The sequence below is a fragment of the Camarhynchus parvulus genome, chromosome 20, assembly GCF_901933205.1.
Source record: "Camarhynchus parvulus chromosome 20, STF_HiC, whole genome shotgun sequence".
Lineage (NCBI taxonomy): Eukaryota > Metazoa > Chordata > Aves > Passeriformes > Thraupidae > Camarhynchus > Camarhynchus parvulus.
Window position 1 is genome coordinate 9,073,356 of NC_044590.1, and position 20,827 is coordinate 9,094,182.

The 20,827-nt window shown below is 45.2% G+C and overlaps 1 protein-coding gene across 2 annotated transcripts; it reads right to left on the reverse strand.

The window, feature by feature from the left end:
* Positions 1-296: 296 nt before the first annotated feature.
* On the reverse strand, positions 297-18,145 carry RPN2 (ribophorin II). Of its 2 annotated transcripts, XM_030963392.1 has the most exons (18): positions 18,104-18,145; positions 17,818-18,020; positions 16,802-16,897; positions 15,966-16,141; positions 15,068-15,143; positions 14,555-14,689; positions 12,344-12,520; positions 11,882-12,000; positions 11,422-11,527; positions 8,960-9,051; positions 8,717-8,831; positions 8,194-8,388; positions 7,602-7,688; positions 7,018-7,113; positions 5,816-5,891; positions 4,783-4,912; positions 3,065-3,149; positions 310-660 (listed from the first exon to the last, which is right to left on the reverse strand). In XM_030963392.1, the coding sequence occupies exons 1-17, from the start codon at positions 18,114-18,116 to the stop codon at positions 3,098-3,100; spliced, it is 1,944 nt and encodes a 647-aa protein (XP_030819252.1). In that variant the 5' UTR covers positions 18,117-18,145; the 3' UTR covers positions 310-660; positions 3,065-3,097. The 2 variants fall into 2 exon arrangements, with proteins under 2 accessions (XP_030819253.1, XP_030819252.1); XM_030963393.1 differs by lacking the exon at positions 3,065-3,149 and having other exon boundaries at positions 297-660.
* Positions 18,146-20,827: the final 2,682 nt, after the last annotated feature.

Below are 20,827 nucleotides of genomic sequence, written 5' to 3' on the forward strand. Positions count from 1 at the left end.
CAGCTGGCTGCCACAAGGCTGATCCCAAGGGCCCAGAGCAGCTGGGCACAGCCTGGAGTGAGAGACAAACCTTTAGTGGAGAAAGGCAGCCACAGCCTCACCCAAGGGCCAGGCAGGAGGGAAGTCCCCCCCAATAAACACAGCCCCCAGGAAAAGGACATGAAAGAACAGGAAGTTCACACTCAGCAATGACTCACACACGAAATCACCCACCAGAAAAAGCTCATTTCATTCTCATGTGAGCCCAGCTTCCAGTCACTGCCTCTGAGACAGCTAAAACACAACACTCAGGACCATCCTTTCCTCCTCTTTATTCACAAATCTTTAGGATGAGGAAAGGGCACCTGGGGAAAAAGCAGATTTGCATTTTCTTCTTCCTTTTTCTCAAAAAGAAATTCAAATGTCCTGGGAGAAGGGGAGAGGATCCAGGGAAGAAAAGATTTTCCAGATTCATATGAAAAGCACTCCAGTAGCATGAACACAATGATGAAAATAAAGATTTTAAAAAAAGTTTAACTGGCACCCATTTGACTTAATATATAAAAAAGAATTATCTTCTGCCTTCGTTCTTCTGGCCTTTCAGTTATTTATTTGCTTCTGTTCTGAAAGCATTTGCTTTGTTTTTCCACATTTCTTCCATTCTTCTGGTACTATTGTGTCCTGGAAAGAAAAATAAAAGAATATTAACTCTTCCAGGGAACAAAGCACTTGCTTGTATAGTACAAATGTCCCCAGACCCCTCATTCCCTTTCAAAGCAGCTTGTTGGACAAACTTCCCCAAAGCAGCTTATTTGAGTGATAAACCAGTACTGCTCTGGAATGGGGGATGGATTTCAAGGAGCATGGAACTGGTCAGAGAAAATGGAGATTAATTTCTGGTGCAAAAGGGATGAATGTGCCTATTACATGACAGAACTGAACAAAGAAAAAACAACCCAGGCTGAAGGCAAAGCCTGCAAGTACCTTAACCTGTCCTTTTAACAGGGCTGATCCATCTGCTGGCAATCATTGGTCCATGTTAACACAAAGATCTTCATCTCCCCAGGAAGATCAGGCAGGGTTAGCACAGCCAACCCAACCTTTTGAGGTCCTTCTGCCTTCCATGATGCCACACAGGCACACATGGCATGACACTCCTAACTGACACAGCAGGGGCATCAGAAAACTCAGCTGTGAGGAAAATGCTTGTGACTGCACATGGAAGCAAAATCTAACTTAGGGTCTGTGGGTATTAAGTTATTTGCAAGATCTTAGGGCCACAGACAGCTCAGAGAGCTGCAGCCCCTCTGCTCTGAGGCAAAGCTGAGGGAGTTGGGGATGCTCAGCCTGGAGAAGACCCAAGGGAAGCCTCACTGTGGCCATGCAGGACTTGAAGGGGGTTTATGAAAAGGAGTCAGAGGGATGTTTTATACAGGCAGATGGGGCAGTGGTTTTAAACTGAAAGAGGGCAGGTTTAGATAAGATGTTAGGAAAAATTTTTAAACTCAGAATGTGGTGAGGCACTGGCACAGGTTGCCCAGAGCAGCTGCTGTTGCCCCATGTCTGGAATTTGTTAAAGGCCAGGGTGGATGTGGCCCTAAGCAACCTGGTCTAGTGGATGGTGTCCCTGCCCATGGCAGGGGGGTTGGAACTAGAGGACCTTAAGATCCTTCCAACCCAAACCAGCCTGTGAGTCCAGGATCCTCTAGGATTACTTACAGCCCATAAGGAATGAAGGAGTTAAAATACCAGGCTGAGAAACAGGAAACATGCAGGCTGTGGAGAACACTCATGAGGCACTTGGTAACAGGCCACTAAAAAGCTGCAAACCACTGGCCCAAAGTGATGTTAAAGAGAAGCATCCAGGAGCCTGAACAGCAAACACAGCAGGCAAAAGGACAAGTGTCAGCAACCTCCAGTTCCTCTCCAATAACTTGCTGTAGCTTGTTCTGTGCTCAAGTACCTCAAAAAACTCCAGGGAGAGAAAAGACAGCAAAAGGGTGCTTTTCTGAGGGACATGATGCCAAATTTTCCACAGGTAATTTCCATGTACCATCCTGCACGCTCCCTGATCTGCAGACAGGAGCACAGTGCACACCTTTTGTGTGGCACAACCTCCCAGTGCTGATTTTGATTTGCACCACAAAAACTGGGCTCCATTCAACTCCCCACATGCCTGGAGCACTGACTGTGGATGTGAGGGGAAGCTGATGCTCAGATGTACTTGTGCAGCACATTGTACAGTGCTTTGTGTCATCACAGGACCCACCCCACAAGCTCTTCCTCTTCCCCACAACAAACCAGTGCACTGAACAAGGAGTGAAGCCCCCATGCACACACACTCAGAACTCCTGCCCCCTACACCACAGTGCACAGAGCAAACTGGGACCTTACCTTTGGGAATGAAAGGATACAAAGGGCTTTCTCCTGTCAAAGGGCAATGGAGACCCAGCACATGACTGAATGGAATGGAGGGGGCTGGGAGCTGCTGCTGCCTGAGCCATCATGGCCAGTTCAGTCTAATGGGAGGGTGACCCGGGACTGGGTCATGCTCTCAGCTGAGAGAGGTGGTGCTGACCTGGCTCTGCTGCACAGAGCTCTCACCACCCCAAAGCAGGATGTAATTCAGCAGGCAGAGTGCCTGGCAGCTGCACAGCCAGAATACTGCAGGTGGGGACAGGGAGTACCAGCAGCAGGGTGGGAACAGCCCCAGTGTCAGCCACTTTCACCATGGTGTCCTCCAGCCAACATTGCCAATAATTTATTTATAGGAGCAATAATTTTATTTCATCACCTGAGAGTTGCTTGATGCCCACAACAGCATATTTACATGTGCACATATCACCACACAGACTTCAGATAATTCAGGAAATCACACAAATGCAATTTAGTCTCAGAGAACACATCCTGCTAATATGCCCAACCCAGCTGCAGCCGGGGCACTCAAGGACTAATTTAAAGCCCACTAAGCAATGCTGGGGGAAGCAGCTTCAGCTCACATATTTTTTGTCAAAGGAGTGAGTGATGAGGTGAAATGAAACAGGCAGCATGGCCAGGGAAAGGCAAAATCCAAAAAGGCCCTTACTTCCTGAAGAGCTGGTCACTAGCAAACCCCCTTTTACCGCAGTGTTCTATACTTTGCCAACCTACTGCTCTGCTCTGCAGCGATCCTGCCAAAAGGAGAGAGGGAGAAAGGTTCAGAGAAGACAGGAAGGAAGAAAGCAGCCCTGTTTCAGGAGCCAGACCCAGTGACAGAAATGCAAAAAGCAAAACCAGGCCTTCTGGTAACTTCTGTAACAAGCTGGTTTATAGAGCCAGCCCCCTTCCCTCTCCTTCCCATGCCTGCTGTTGGCCTCCACAGCTTGGCCTCAAAGTGCAATCTGCTTAATTGTCACTGCACTCCAGCATCTGAGACAGGCAGGCACTGCCTTCACAAGAACATGTCTTTTTGAACTTTAAAGTCATGTACAAAGGGTTTAACTTTAGCCTCAGAGAGAAGTTTTACTTTCAAATTTGCCATTGTAGTTGCAGCTCCATGTCATTTACAGTGAAAAAGCACACGGACACCCCCTGCAGTGGTTTGAAGCAGGAACCAACCACCTGCATTTATGTGCTAACAGAAGCCCTGGTTAAGCCAAGACACTTAGAAATTTGCTTCATTGTATTATTTTCCCCCAAATCTGTATCCTAGGCAATCTGCACTTAATAACAAGATTTCTTTCAATGAAAAAGGAAACATTATTAAATGACATAACAGTCCCAGGGGCAACAAAATTCCCATAGGAAGTTATGCTAACACAATAAAATGCCAGTGGAGAGAGCTGGACATCTGAGGGAGCAAGGCTGAGGAAGTTGGGAGGACAGTATGAAAATGGTTAATTACATTAATCATCCTCCTTGACACAGCCATAAATGTAGAGATGTTTTAAAGAAAAGAAATCAATGCAACCCTCCTGAAAATTGTATTCTATGGGTTTTTTTTACAGCTCTTGTCCTGGTTTTAATAGAGTGTAATCAAAAAGGTGAGACCCCAGGGATATCTATGCAGGTAGGTATCCAGTAGCTCAAAAAGGGGAAAGTAAGGAAAGCACAGGTGTGATGGCAAAGCAGGTCAGTAAATCATCCTCAAAGTCAAATGCTGTATTAGTACAAAAGCTTAAGTCTCATATGGAAATTGTCTGTGGCAGAAGTAAAGGAGAAATGGAGGTGTGACCTCTAACCAAGGCACTGCCATGGCAGTTTGAGTCAGCAAACTGCTGGCTGCCCACACCAGGGCAGTCCCCAGACGTTGTGTGGCAGAAGACACAGGTGTGCAGAATCAATCCAATCGAGTACAGAAAGGAATGCTGTATCTCTAATATCTAGCAGAATTTTCCCTGGCTTTGCCAGTGTTTGCTGCCTCTTGTCTGTTGCTGCACAGCTGATAAGCAGCTGCTTCCCTTTTCCCTACAATCACCCCTTAGCTAGAGGAACACAGCAGTAATTTACTCCCACCTTACCTTCCTCCTCTTAAAACCTTTATCACAAGCAGAGCTCCCAAATAGTTGGGCCTCCTCCACATTTATAGTGGCTTCCATAATCTAACATTATTCCAAGAGCTTCCTTCAGCACATGCCACATGGCCAATTCTCTGTGCAGGAGCTGCTCCCTGGGCACAGCCCCTCACTGCCCTGCTCAGAACAAGAGGCAGGGAATGGGGCTGAGCACACACAAGGTCCAAGAGCCCAAAGCAGTGGTCACTGACACACAGCAGCACCCTGTGACCTCCTCCCCACTGATGTTAAAGCTCTGTTCCTCCCTTACCTCTTCACAGCTTTCTGAGCCAGCATTCTGTTGCCTGCCAGGAATGTGATGCCACCCAAAATGGCCAAGTACTTCAGAGTCTGGAACATGTTGAGCTGAGTCCAGTAGACATACATGAGTCCCAACATTGCTGGGGAAAAAAAAAAGAGACAGCCCATGGCTGAAACTGCATTTCAAAGACCAACATTTGTCATCCTCGGAACAACTGTGCTGCCAGGCCTAAGCATTTGGTTCCTATCCCATCTCTGAAGCTCTGAATGACAGCTCTAAAGACCACACATTATTGCCAGGGAATGAAGACATCTGGGTTCCCATTCTGGAGTGAAAATGTGACACTGACAGCTTGCAACCAACTCTCCTGTGGCAGAATTATGGACATATTATAGACATTAAGGGCTATTAAAAAGAAGAGGATACTCTGGATTTCAATAGGGGATATTAACCTCACACATCTGTAAGGGCTTACAGCTTTATAAAGCTTCCAAGTAACCTGACTTGGACTGAGAAACAAAGTGACATTTGGAAATCAATTAAATGTTCTCCCAACCTGCTATGTTTTTGAAATTCTACCAAGACAGTAAATAACTGTGTAACCAAGGGCACAATAAAAGGGATGAAAAAATTTGGTTCAGCCAAAGAACCAGAAGTGCTTTTACAGGAAGAGCTTTAAAGAAAAGATGTAGCTTTTCACTGCTGAGAGTCCTGCAGGTCTCAATCCCCACAGAATCTCCCCATTCTCAGAGGATAAACATGCAATAAAGTGTGACCTCTGGAAATAAGAAGTTCTATTAAGTACAGATAAATGGAGTGAGAGAGGGGCCTGGATAATGATGGCTGTTATAAGCTGATGGCCAAAACAGGTTTATCACCATATTAACAATCATGAAAAGCAGGAAGGCAGATGGAAACAAGAGAACAAGTGTTATGCTGTTATGTCATTAGAGTTAATAGACCACAAGCCCATTAACCACATGCTCTCATCTCTAACTCCCAGGTGAGGAGGTCAAACACACACAAAGCCTCTGACACTTACCAGCATGTCCCAGGTGAAAAACAATGGTGCTGGGAGCAAAACTGAAGTTGGAGATGTTGGCACCTATCTTGATCCACTGAAAAGGAAAAGAAACAAAATTGGAGTTAAACAGCCTTGTAAACACAAGTTTTTATTTTAAGCTTCAACATCTTTCAAGCCTGTTTAAGATCTTCAGTGAATCCAGTGTATTCTCTACAGAGGCCCTTGTTTACTACTGCAAGAGAAGACAGCAGTAGTTTTGCTAAAGGCAGCATTGTTGAGCTCCTCTAGTGAAAATGTCTCCTGCTACTTCTGACTGCCCTAATGCAGTTCTTCAAATATCTTAAACTGATGAGAGAAGACTGCACCAAATTTAAATAGTGAAAAAGAAATAGACATTGCTATTTCTACCCAGTTGAATTAATTTTCATTAAAAATAATTTTTAAAAAGGGTAATGCTCTCATTTTGGACTAATCCAAAGAACAGCTGTAGATACAAGATGTTTGCTCATAATAACACTTACAGTTTTTGACTACAAAAGATAAAAGCATTAAGGGTGGAAAAGAGGAGCAGCAACAGTAAGTTTTTCCATTAAAGTGTCATCACCTTGTATACTGTGAACTCCACAGACCAGAGGACATGACTGCCTGAATGCCAGCTTTCACTGAGACTGGCTAATGGGAAATTACTGTTAGAACCAGTTTCATCTTCCAAAAAAGGAATAATTTAACTTGTCTCAGTGAGATTTTTATTGCATTAAGTCCAAAGCACTGACCTGATGATACAGTGAGTAGCAGGGGATGTTTCAACTACAGACACTCAAATGCCCATAAATGGGAATTCAATCTGACAGGATTAAGTAACACAGATTTTGTGATGGATTTATTACATGTGAGGCAGAATAACTGCCTTTTTCCTGTGGAAGTCTAATGTTATTTTAACTTAATCTGCCCACTGTTATTCACCATCCCCAGCTGAAGCACACTGAAGAAACTCATCCACCTACTTCAACTTGGCAGCAGTGTCATTCTGCTTTGACTATAACCTCAAAAAACCAAACCAGACCAGTGCGGTGCACTGACATCTGCTAGCTGTGACTCCAGCACTGCTGTGCCTGTCATGATTAACCAAAAGTTTTAGCAAGAAGTTGAGCTGTTCAACCTCCTAAGTGACTCTGACTGGATGGGAGAAGTGCTGTGCTTCTGTGACCCAGTTCACTCACCAAGATGAGCAGCAAAAGCAGTGGGGAGAGAACCAGTGCTGTGAAAGTGTTGGAGACCACTGTGGGAGGCCTCTTCTCAGGTTCCCTGAAGAGGTGCTGCAAATAAATAAAACCAACTCATGAGCAGCAGTGTTCCAACAGAGCAGCTCCTCTACTCCCAAGCTGCAGCCCTAGTGCTGTTCTCAGAGGTTCCTCTGGGTCAGAGCCATTCTTCTTAAGGCAAAGGCTGACTCTTTAGCACAGTGTCTATTTGAGTCCCTGCATGTTTGATTTCTTGCACAGCTAACTTTTCCTTGCACTCACAGAAGCACTGGTTAGCTTGACATCAGCCCAGATGGCTGGAATTAAACAGAGACCTTTCTGTGGGGCTTACCTGGCCAAATTTTCATGTTTGAGTCCTTTCACTGACACCAGTTGCTCTCTCATAGCTAGAACACACAGGTTTTTAATTCATACATCAGAGAACTCCAACAAATTTCTTTCCATTAAAAGCAGCTCTTCCTTTAATCACATTATTTACAAATAAATGATGATGAGAAGACATAACACCAAGCCATCATCTCCACATATAATCTTGACTGTACCTGGATTTCAGGTTTGGGAACAAAGAGGTTCTTGGACTGGACTGTGGATGGTGCATCCTCTTCTGGGAATGTGATCACAACATCAGCCTGAAATGAAATTATGCAGCTTCATGCATTTAGATCTAAATGCATAAAACATATTCCATTACTGTGCTCTATTTAATTATGTGACAATCTACAACTTACATAATTTTTAAAGGAAATTGAGAAAAAGACACCATACTTTAAAAAGCAACCTCTACTAAACAGGGGCAGTAATATCAATCACCCGTCATTAAGAATTGGACTTATTTCCAGCAGAGAAAGAACAGAGAGGTTAAACCTTGAGAGCCTGCTGTGAAATTGCATCAAACCCATTCTGAAGTCTCTGCACCACCACATGATGAAATTAATATTAATTCCTGTCGTGCTTTGATGTTTACGTAAAACTTGCAACGAACAGCAAACCTCAGAGCCCACAAATGGCCAAAAGTATTGTGGTTCACTAAAAAGAACAAAACATTTGAGCTTTTTGCTTCCAAGCCTGCACCATGCCCTCCTGTCAGACTGTCAGTAATGACAAAATCACATCACCCCACTTCCAGCCACATACCACATTCCAAAGGATTGGATTTTCCAGAGTGGCATCTCCAATGATCAGGTAAAGAGTGTAGGTCCCAGAGGCAGAGTCAAATTCAGTTTTTCTTTCAGAGGTATCCAGTTCAAATTTGTAGACATTCTTGCTGTCTGGTTCTGCAACAAACACCACCTCCTGGCCAGTCTTTTGGTTGTGAAGTCGAACAAAAGTCTGCAAGGAAGATTGTAACATTCAAGGACTTTTCAGACAGCAATCTACATTAAAAAAAAAAAGAAATCAGAAGTGTGCTTTTACAGGGCTATGTGCATTTAATCTGTGGAGTTAAACATAACACAATACCAGAGCCAGGAGAGGTTTCATTTAACAGACAGACAAAACAAGTGAATCTCCCAGCTAGTGAGATCAGTGATCTTCACAGTACATGTCAGAAACATAACGCTTCTCAAAACCTATCAAATCTTTTCAAGAGCAACTGTCATCTCAGATGCTTCATGATGGAACATCTTGGTAACACAGCAATGACAAAAATTGTCCTAACCTGGTGAGGAATGAGTTCAGCTCCACTGTTCACATCTATCAGCTGGAAGGATAAAGCAAAGTTCTGATGGCTGTCAGCAGTGAATGAGCCCTTGGCTTTGGCTGGGTAAGCTACCCTAGGAGGGAAAAAGCCACACAGAACTGAGGTGATTTTGCAAGAGAAGGCCTGGTGCTCAGAGAAACCAAGGCTCTAGTCTAGAGTCAGGGTTGCCTTTCCAGGATCACACACCCCAAGCTGTTTTACCTGGTTGTTTTTGGTGCAATGCTCTGATCCTTATCCACGGTAGAAAGATCTACATTAGTAATCCCCACTTCTGTGGAAACTTTTACTTTCAGCTGCAACAAAACACAATAGACAATTCTTCAGAGCACTGTACATACACCAATTATGGTCAAGTTCACTGCAGATGCTTTAGCTCTTCAGCCCCTCTTCCCCAAAGAGGGTCTTATGACTAAGCCAAGTCAGAGCCTAACCTGCACAAAAGGATCTACAGCAATTTTCCTCTGGCAAAGCTCCAGCACCAGTCACTGACCCATCCCCTTCCTCCCTGCACAAGCAGCCAGCTCTGCAGACACCAACTTCTCAGGCATGCTGGAGTTAGCTGTCCTTGAGAGAGCTGTTTTGAATGAAACAGTCCAACTGCCCAGATCCAACTAGTTTTCCTTCTGAACTAGCAGAAGCTAGCTATTAAAGATTACATCATGTATGATACAACTCACACTGCCTGTGCATGTGTCCTTCTGCTTTCTGGACAGCAGTTTGAGACAAGAGGTTTCTGGACAGCAACAGTTCTGCCTCTGTTGGCTCCTAAAGCCCAAGAGGTTTCCATTGACTTTATTACCAGCAGGCAAATGCCAAAGCATTCCTGCAGACCTGCACTTTGTCCAGCAAGCTTTGCTGCAGTCACAGCATTCACCCCTCAGTGCAGGGCAGCCAATAACGCCCTGTCATTTATCTCACTCCTCTGTGCTAAGTGCAGTATAAATCCCAAGCAGAGAAATTATTTCCTGCCCTTTCCCCAGCCCCAAACCACAGCCCATTCAGGCACTGAGCCGAGTGAGTTTGACTGATTTCAATTCTTCTCTCAAACACAAGCAGTTACTGCAGTCTGTAGTTTTTAATTAGCACATTTGTTCTCACAGCTTACAAATGCTCCTCTAGAGAATTGAAGTTTCATTGCCAAGACATTTTTCATCTTATACTACAATTTGTTATTACAGGTTTGCTCATGTGAGCCAGCCCCACACCCTCAGCCTGAAAAATAATTCACAGAGAACCTGTAGGAAAAATATATAAAAACATGAACTAGACTATTCAGGTCAGACTTCAAACACAATCATCTTGGCAGTTCCTTTACAACAAAAAGTGTAATTTAAGAGAGAGGCTACCTCCAAAAATGGACCCATTAACATGCAGATGATTCAGGCTAACTTTAGCAAAGCCTTCATTTGTTCCAAGACAGGAGCAAAGAAAGATGGACTAAGAAATATTAATTTAAAAAAAGTCGTGTGGAGGCAACTCAGAGCTGCTGCACACAGCCCCCCCCAACGGCACAGTACACAAACATCTCTCAAATATTTTAATGCCAGGAAATGTAGTCTCTGCCTGAGTAATAACCCACTGGTTTAGCTCATTACTGTCAAAACGATGGTGCATTAAGGACAATTAATGCTAATAACAGTAAGGAAAAAAGCAGCTCCCCAGCAGTCCTCCCCCATAACAATGTGTCTTATTAGCAGCAGTTCCCACAAAGCTGCTGGAGCTAATACATTCCTGCCAGTGCCTCCCTGTGCCAGCCCCAGCTTAAGCAGGACAATCCAGCCCCTTCTGACACCCCTGAGGGCCATTAGTGCTCCACTGACAGAGCCAATTTGATACTCAGAGTAAAGGTCAGCTGTTGTGTCTTCCTCCACTTCAAGCTAAATATGTTGGAAGACTTGAAATGTTAATTGTTTCCTTAAATAGGTGATTGAGGGCAAAAATTAACCCTGGGAATGGACCTCTTTGGAGAAGAGCATTCTCAGCTGTTGACACTCGGGCGACTACATGAGCAGTCAGAGAGGTCACTGTAACAAACTTGAGGAAAGGAAAACTCCAAATGTTTATATAAAACTGCTCTTTAGAAAGGTGTGGTCTAAGAGCTTTTGCCACCAAAAAAGAGCTGTGTATGCATGAAAAGAAGACTTCATCTGCTTTGGTCACTGCTTCTCCACTACAAAATCTGCACCATCTACAGAGTTTGGAAATGCCAAAAGACTCCCTTGACTCTCTTGTAGGGCTCTAGAGCTTATACAAACAGACAACAACAAATGCTCAGCTTCCACACAGCAGGCAATCCCCAGACAACTGACAACCAAGCCTTGAGATTTATGGGCTCAACTCTGGAATGCTCTGAAGAACTAGCACTGGTAATCATTCCTGCATATCGACTTAGGGCTGCCATATAAACACCTCCACTGTTAACCTTTGTTCATACGCTGTCAGATCAGCATCTAAGTGATAAGACAGGTTTGAAATTCACACAAATCCCTTTTGATCATGTATTAATCTGGTTACTGGCCATAATCCTGAGTCAAAATCCAAAGCATTATAGAAAAGCATGTGATAAAAATTCCATACAACTGGCAACATCTTTCACAAGTATAAATAAAAAGCTGTTTCAGTGAATAGGCACAGAATGAAAATACATCAAAGAGTACACCCACCTCCACTTTATTAGCAATAAATCGCTTATCTCCATCTACACTGATAGAGAAATCATAATATCCACTAGCAGGTTTCACATTCATGAAGTTCAGCTCAAAGAAATCTCTGTAACAAAAAAACCCAAGGTGTCAAGAAGCCTCCAAATATGCTACATTAAACAGGTAAACAAACACAGCATAAAACTAACATTGCTAAATGCAGCAGGAAAAGAATTGTTCAAAGCTGACCAAAGTCAAAAGAACACTGGAATTTCCCACTCCCATTCAAAAGAAAAAAAACCAGAAATTCACCAGCATCACCAAATGTGGTCAGTCTACACTAACAAAACACAACCACAGCATTTTGAGCTTTCTATCACAGAAACACTTCTCTGGTGGAAAAACACTTATGGAAAACTAAGTCCAACATTGCTTAAATAATACCTGTTTGTCTTACTCTAAAATAATCTTATTTTCTTACCCAGAGAGAGTAAATGGTAGCTGCTGAAGGACAGTGGCTTTGCTAGACACAGACTTGGCTTGGTCAAGCTTTACAGAAACTTGAGTCAGTAGCTGGGACATAACATTGGTCACTTGAAGCTATGAGAGAAAAACCAGCATTTCTGTGAGACTTGGCACAGAAGGAATGCAGCAGCACAGAAAACTCTATGTTACACACCCAGAGCTCTCCCCTGCTCAGCATCCCAGCCTCCCTGGTTCTTTCTATCACAAGAGGGAAGGTGAAGAGCTGACTTCCACACCATGCCTTCTTGAGGCAGTGCCCTGGTAAACCAAAGTTCTAAAGAATCACTTCACAAAAGCACTACAATCCCAGATTTGCTGGAGCCTCAGCCACAGAGCTAAAAGTGATCAGCTTACATTTTCAGTAAGCCCAGAGCTACAGCACCACAGACTGAGCCAAGATGTGGGGCTAAGGCCTTACCCTGAGCAGGGGCTGGTGATGAGACACAGCTGCAGGCCCGTCAGGGACAACGATGACGGGCAAGTGGAAGCGGTTCTGGGACAGGGCACCAGCAGCACGAGCGATGCTGAAAGCCTCTGAGAGAGTCTCAAAGTTCTTCTTGCTAAAAATGGCATTCATCAGCTGGATAACCTGATCCTGAAAGAGGAAAAGCCAACCACATATAAGCACCAGCAGCTTCCCACAACATTGCAAACTGGCTGAGTATTATGTTATTAATGAAAACATCATTCATAAAAGACTGTTTAATTTTCCATTTGCTTCAAAAACAGCTCAAATTATAAGGCAACCCAAAAATTATCTACCTTTGGAATTTCATGTGCATTTTTATTCTTGGCTGGGAGGCTCCAACCACAATGGTTGGAACTGTCTCAGGAACTTGGAAAAGCAGAATATGGATCCACCTCTGCAAATGATGTGTTTCAGAGTAAAAAGATGTCAACAGCTCAACTACCCAGTCTGCATGTGGCTGCAAAAAGACAGTTTGGCTGCAAGAGCTGCACAACTGTCCTCATACAGCGGAGCAGAACCAGGCTTGGTGTCCTGGCTGGGAACAAAGCAGCCCAATGGCTCTGGAAGGAGCCAGCCTAGGCCCATGCAGGCTTATCCCCTCAGGCTCAGCAGTGTCCTCAAGCTAAGAGGATTAAGTTTAAAGCAGTACCACCAGGAGCACAGAGCCAGCTCTGCCTTCGGGATGTGCCAAAGCTCATTGTTCTCCCCAGAGCAGGAGTGGGACAGCATCCCCCAGCTGGCTTTGCAGGCTGACTCAGTAGGGTTAGGGCATCTGCACCACTCTCTGCAGATTATTCATTACCCCTCATTATTCAGCTTCTTCCATCACTCCCTGATAGTCTGGAAAACAGAGGGATTGGCTACCTGGACTTTGATCCAAACCAAGGATTTTGGGCTAAATCCTAATGAGAATGAGTACAATCAAAGACAATCTCAAATAAAGCAATAAGGATACATGTTAGTGACCTGCAAAGAACATTTCTAAATGAAATACACTGCACATAAAATTTTCACTCTTCTGCCAGTGAACACCAAACAACATCACAACTAGCGAAAGCATCCAGACAAATGCTACCAAACTCCTGCACAGTGCAAATCCTGCAATGTTTTTAATGTCTGTGAAGGGCATGGCACTGCTCCAGACTCTAATCAGCAACTGACCCTGTCACTGAACTTGTAGGGGGGAAAAAAACAGGGAGTTAATTTTTCAAATACTACATGTTACTTTTTAAAGACAGTTTTGTGGCATTCCAAAGGCAATCTCACAATTCAACAGAGATAAAGCCTCAAGCCCCAACAGCAGCACTTCTGACAGCACAATTCTGAAAAAAACTAAACAATTTCCCTTAATTGGTCTTTTTTTAAAGCATCATTTGGATGCTGACAGTTTGAATTGCACGTGGCAGAATCACCACCTCAAAAATGACATCAAAATTACTTTGCATTAGTCTGTTTGGCAGCAGTGTGGAAAAGAGCCAGGACTGAACTCAGATGTCTTACACTGGCTTCTGTCTTAACCCTGCCACTCTGGCTCGTGCTTTAGGGAGCTGCCATTCTCACTCCAAAGTACATCTAACTCCATTAACTTGTGGGAAAAAAAAAAATCAAGTGGATGGCTTGCAGTAATGATTTCTAGGTTAACCAAGATCAAAAGAAATTTCCAGCAGTCTTTCATCCTAGACAACAAGTTTTTTTCATCTGGATTCCTGCAGGCACAAGGTAATGTTGTCTCTCTTTTGGGCACCGCAAACTGGAGTGCCTGCATTTCCTCACAGATAAATAACATTTGCAAAACACCTTGAAATGCTGGAAAGTGCTGCAAGTGCCAAATACCAGAACAAACTCCGAAATAAGGGGTTTTTTCAACACCATGTCTCAATAAACAAAGAAAAACTAAGCTTCACTTGCAATTTCCTTCTGTACACTTGAAAAAGGAAAAAAAACCAACAAATCCAGCCTGTGATCTTTAAGTTGGAATTTCCTCTTAGATTCTGTTTCCTAGCATTGCCTCCACAATGTCCTTTTTCACTGAGTGTGCTCAATACTTTTTGCAGTAGAAATTCTACCCAGTTACACCAAGCTCTGGCACTGCACCACAGGGACTGAGCAGATCCTTTCTGGGAGCTGGAGTGTGCAAGGAAGGAAAGGGCAGGTACACACCTCCTTTATTGCTGGCTCTGTACCCACATGGTCTGACAGCTTATAGGCAGCAGCAACAAACAGGGCAGTAGTCTCAATTCCTTCTTCAAACTGCAGGTAAACTCCACCCAGGTCATCCAAGAGAGCCACAAGATCCTGACAGAAAGAGTTATTAAAATTTCAGTTGCATTCTAGTGGATCCACAGGAGTTAACTCTGCTGTTAGGTCTTTAATTAGGAATTATCTGTATGGAATCAATGATATATTTTGTAATAGTTATTTAGAAACAGGAAGAAAGAAAATCCTCCAGCCTTTAGTGGATTTAATTATATGTAAATGTCAGGATTGTCTATTTTTCAGTCTGTGAAACAGATAAAAGTCCAAGGAATTATCTGGTTGAAAGCCAAGCCACATCATGCAGGCAGACAATTAGCCAGGCTGGTTTTTCATTTTGTTTTTCACATTAATACATCTTTTAGTTCTAAAGCAATCTAGCAAATTTCTGAGTAATTAGAGAGCACAGTGTGTTCCTACCTCAATCTCCTCAACAATGCTACTTAGATCTGCCTGCTGGGACAGGTAAGATGCTGTCTCCAAAGCCTGGATGGTTCTTCAACAAGAAAAAACAAAACCAAACAAGAGGGTGATTATTCATTCCTTAAAAGCCAAACATAATTTAAATCAAAGCAACTGCATTTTCTATTCTCAATGAAGTGTAAAACAGCTGTTCCTGCCTTCAGTTCACTCAAGAGAATGAATCTGAAGTGATTTAGTGTGAACTTAGCATTCATTACAGAGTGTCACTTTAGCTGCATCAGAACTGCAAGGACTCAAAGGCAGAGCAGAGAACAAACTGATCCCTGCAGAGCACAGATCCCAGACTCGCCTCTGAGGCTTCCAGGAATCCACTTTTTTAGTCAGTTTTAAAGTTTCCCTTTCCTCCCCAGCCTTTAAGGGACATTCTGTTCTCTTGTTTCACAGTGAAACAAATTTTTTTGGTGATAAATGCCAAGATTCCTTCAGCTCACTGGCACATATTTTCCAGCTCACAGTGCAGGCACCCCAAACTACAAAGAGGGCTGAGAAAGAGCATTAAAACTGCTGCAACCATAAACAACACAAAATCATGGTTGGTTATAAAGTAAAAATTCTGTTATCAGTCCTTTTAACAGGAGGCTTTTTTGGGATACCATCCCTTTACTGACCAATATCCTTGAACTAAAGTGAATATATAAGTTCATTTACAAAATCATACAAAAATAGACCCAAAACTCAAGCCCCCATATATTTCCTTCCCCCAAGAAACAATAATGAACTGGACAGCACCTACTCTACCACATCTATATTCCAAATATTGAGCAGTAAATCAGTCTTTAATTCAAACCCCAGCAGCCTGGAGGATAAACATGACTCCCTCCTGGGTGAGACTCACGCCAGCACGCTCTCCTCCTTGCTGAGCCGAGCAGTGAGAGCACTCAGGGCTTCCTGGGATGCCAAAGGAAGGCCAAAGCCACTCAGGGCACCAACAGCGTGGAAGATCTGGGTGACTGAGGAATCCTCACTGACAGCTGCCAGCAGCAGCTCCCTGGTCTCATTTGAAATGGTGACCTGAGGAAGAGCACAGGGATCACAGTGATTCACACATGACAAAAAATGGTCTTCAAATCACCACTGATTCCCTCCTGGAGCAACACTAGACTGGTGAACTTCTACAAAATTCTGGGGAAAATCCTTTTGTCATTCATTACTTTTTAGTTTAATTGATTAAATCCTTAAGTTTTGCTGTCAACCATCAATTAGTCAGGATAATCCATTCAGATGTACCCTGGTAACCTGCTACAGCTTTTCATGTGGCATCACCTCATTGTGCAGTAGCCAATGGGTACTGATGACAGAGAGGGCTTGGGTAACCCACCCCAGCTCAGCAAGGGTGCTCTTCATCTGTATACAGCACCAAACAGTCTGTCACCCACACAAAGAGCTTCTAATTGACACAGTACTGAGGATTCTAACAAAATGTGCTGCCTTTTTTCTTAGCCACCGGTGTTTAATTAAAAAACATCCCCTCAGAATTACCCTAGACCAAATACTTGTGTTACATATTTATACTTTGCCTTGTGTAGAGCACACTCAAACATTTATTTACTTAAGGCACAACAGAGAACAATCCACTAAAAGAAAACAAAAGTTATGCATAAAATAAACCCAAGAAAAATATCAAGGCATGTATTTCCTTGGTACTATCTGTCTGCAGAACTCCACACTCACCTCACAGCCTGACAGGACCTGCATGGCCTGGGCAGCATAAAAGAGGGATTCAACACTGCTGGAGTCCACATGAGATTTGATGAACTTGCATGCAGCCTGTGCAGAAACAGAAGTTAAACCACTGAAAGGAGATTTAAATGATACTCTAAGACAATTCCATGAACACTGCGCATTTTTATACCCCCCAAATCCTACTCTGCCAAGTGCTGCACAGAAACAAGGGTGGTTCCTCCTAAAAGACATAAGAAATTTTCACATAAGCCCTACTGCAACTGTAGTTCAAACCTAAACTGAGTATAATTATAAAGCCTCTCAGAATTAAAGTCTAACAGGTGTATTTAGTAGGGCAAATCTTCCAGGACAGAGAACAGATGAACAGGAATTCTGTAGGTGAGCTGTACATCACACTGTCATTAATGGATACAAATACAGAATTTCAAAGAGTGCAGAGAGAAAAGTGGAGCAAGCAGGTACAGCATAAAGGCAAGCAATGGGACTGTTTGTTAATTTGTGTTAATGACAGCTGGGATGCATTTTAACCAGCAAATAACCAAGAATTTAACTGCTCCTGAATTCAGTACTTGAACAGAAACAAACTAATGGGAGCTGTATTTAACAGTACAGTGCACCAAATGTGCCACAGGCAGGGAACTTATTCACCAGGCAGTTAAACAAATTGATATCCACAGTAACATCACAGCAGGCCCTGGAGCAGCGAGCCCTGAAGGCACCATTCACAGCAGTGAGTGTGAGAGAGCCAGGGCCACGTTACTGCCAGCACAAAAATGCCATTTATCCAAATAACACATGAGACTCGCCTAGTACCAGCGATACTCCGGTACTTACTAAGGATATAACGCTTTTGTAAATGTTTCACATCTTCCACAGAGCTCTGTCCAAGCAGAGCTCTCTATATACCCATATTATATTAATAATTCGTTGCTCACTGCTACGAAGCAACCCCTCACACAGCAAAGCGCCCCCGGGCAGCGACAGCCGGGCTCTCCCTCGCTCACCTTTTCGTCCGCCACCTTCACCCCGAGGCTGCTGAGCCCCACGATGGAGTAGAAGGCGGCCCGCACGTCCGTGAAGGGCCGCTCCAGCACCGCCCGCAGCCGCGCCAGGTCGCGGGCATCGAGACGATGACTGGGGACAAGGGCCTGGGTACAGGCGAGGAGAAGCAGGAAGCTGAGCGCCGCCTCCAGACGCAGCTGCGAGCCTACGGAGAGATAAACGCGTTACCCCGCGTCCCCCCATCCCCGCGGTACCGACACCGGCCCGGCCCTGCAGCCCTCGCCTCACCCGGCGCCGCCATGATGCCGCCCCTTGCCGCGCCACGGCGCCGCTTCCGCCCCACGCCCCGCCCCGCCCGGAACGCGCCATCATACCACGGAGGGGGTGAGAAGGACAGTGTATTATGCGGAGGTCCCTCAGCTCCACTGCTGCCCACTACGACAACCGAGAAACTGTGAATGAGAGTGAAGCGAGCCGGGCGGGTGAGACAGCGGGTGGAGGGCGGGCAGCGGCGGGGCTGCCAGGCCACGGGAAGAAATTACTCCCCGGGTGGTGGGAGTGGTACGGGCCTCCCGGCGGGCCTCGGGGGCGGCCCCCGGCGGGGATGTGGGCTGCGCTGATTGGCCGGGGCGCCTTAAAGGGGCCACGGCGGGACAGCGCTTGAGGGCAGTGCCCGGTTGTGTGGGGGTCTGCCCGGGCTGTCCCGGTCTGTCATGGCCCGTCACGGCCCGTCACTCTCACAAGCGGCTGTGTCGTGCCACAGCGGCTGTGTGCAGCTGTGCTGAGCCCTGCCAGGCCCAGGGAGTGGTCCCAGCCCAGGCTGGCTGTGGGGACACCGCTCCCAGGCACAGGGTGGGGTTGTTGGGGTGTCTGTGCCGGGCCAGGCGTTGGACTCCGTGATCCTCACGGGTCCCTTCCAACTCACAATATTCCAATCTGTGTTCTGTTCTGATTCTGTGATTTTCCAGTCTTTTGTTTTAAGGAAAAGAGGCATGGGCTGTCTGGCTGAGAGCTGCCAGCAGTGAAGTCAGGGAGCTGAAGGGTAACTGAGGGAAAAGGTAATTTTGGAAGTGGGAGATCACAGCCCCTGACTCATTGACCACCTACTCCAAACAGACCCCGGACTCCAATGGAGGGAAGAACTCTGCCTGTGGACTAATTAGCATGAGACAAGATTTAGCATGTAGGGGACTGAGTACTAATTAACAAAAAGTTCTGTAATTTGCAACCAATGAATGCTAATAGCTTTGTTAAAATGTATAAATAAGGCAAAGTCTTGATGAGCAGGGAGCCAGCCTTTTGTGGGTTATCACCCAGCTCCCTGTTTTGTGCAAATTAAAAAAAAAACAACCCAAATACCTCCCCTTGGTGTGTGAATTGGTGTTACAGACTGGGGAACCAGTCTGTGCATGGGACAACAATCCTGTGCCATAAGCCATGTAGTGCTGAATCTTGTTTTCCATCTGTTCATTTCTTCCCCCTTGTTTTTCCTTAAGTACCAAATAAAAAGAGACAGAAAACCAAGTGTAATGTTAAGCCCCAGCTCTGCTGGGCGCAACCCAAACCTCTCATTTAACCAAGCTGGATTTCCTGTGGGAGTCAATAGCAGTGATTATTTCAGGTGGCTCTTGGGAATGGCTGTGGCCAGGCTATCAGGGTCCTGGAGTTCCTTCAGTAAAGCAATGTACAAATTTAGGTGCAAAATGGCATTTTTCCCTGTGAGCCCCTGGGGATGGGCAGATGGGCCTCCCACAGCAAGCCATGGGTGACAAACACCCATCCCACTGCTTACTGTCCTCCTGGAAAGCCCCAAAATTTGGGGGAAAGGGCTGTGCTTCCTCCTGCAGAGGGCACTGGGAACTTGTTCTTTCTGTTTTCTAGGAAAGATCCCCTGGAGCCGGTGCAGCTGCCACTTGCACACCCACCCTGCTGCCTCTGTTCACCCTGGGGCTGGGGACATTGGTGGGACATGGACAGGGCTCTTGGGGGCAAGCCAGGAACCAAGGAGCTGCTCAGTGTGGAACAGCCACTGCTGAGGAATCAGCCTGCTCTGCCCCTGCTCCTCCCTCTGTGCCAGACTGAAGAGGAGATGTCAGCTCTGGAAGGGCTCCCTGGTGGTTTTTAAACCCCAGCCAAGGTGTGCTGTCCACAGGTTGATTTCCACAGTGCTGACCCACCAATCCCACCTAAATCCGCCAATTATTGAGTCTGAACACATCTGAGACAACAGGAGTGCACAGCTTTGAGGATCTGCCATGCAGAAGATGCTGCCCTGCACTGGGTCGCTCCTGTCCTGGTCTCCCTTGGCAGATGTAGCTCCTCTGGAGTGCAAAATCCTGTCAGCATTCCTGGGGGAAGGAAGAAAATATCCTGCATAGGCGTGCCTGATTTTGCTGTTTTGTCTGAGGAAATGCTTTTGCTTTGCTGGGTTAGGTTTGTGTCACCTCACATTTTGCAGTAACCAAATGTCACATTTTGGCTGTCTGAGATGGCATTTCCCATTCCATTGCCCTTCCTGGTGAGAAACTGGGCTGAGGAGAAGATGATTTGCCCAGAACTGGAGCAAAGCCAAACTAAAATTAACTCAACACCCTTTGTGAGATGGATTTCTCTTCTATTCAAGCTATCAGGTGAGTCTTTAACCTCACCCTGTTCCAGTCCCTGGCCACACAATCCCCAGGGGTGCTGGGACCCCTCAGGGTGCCTGGCCCCACCACTGCCCCAGGGAAGGATCCACAGGGGCCATGGGGAGCCTGGCTGGCCCCAGTGCCTTCTCCCAGGGCTAAAACACTCCACGTGCATCAGCCCAGCCTCAAGAGGAGGCTGGAGACTCTCAGCCAAATTCTTCTGCTATGACAGATGGAAATGGGACATTTCCTTTCCTTTTTTCTTTCTTTTTTTTTTTTTTGAGATGAGAGGAAATAGAGCTAAAGGCCATTTGTGCAATTAAGAGCCTTAAATGTGGATTTTATTTCGATGTAATGGGATGGTTATTGCATATAAAAGGACAGC

What these genes read in the sequence shown, in the direction of transcription:
- RPN2 (XM_030963392.1), bottom strand. An exon ending in ATTGCACCAAAAACAACCAG is followed by an intron (nt 8,832 to 8,959) that starts GTAAAACAGCTT and finishes TTTCCCTCCTAG; the next exon opens with GGTAGCTTACCCAGCCAAAG. An exon ending in GCTCAGAAAGCTGTGAAGAG is followed by an intron (nt 3,150 to 4,782) that starts GTAAGGGAGGAA and finishes TCCTTTTGGCAG; the next exon opens with GATCGCTGCAGAGCAGAGCA.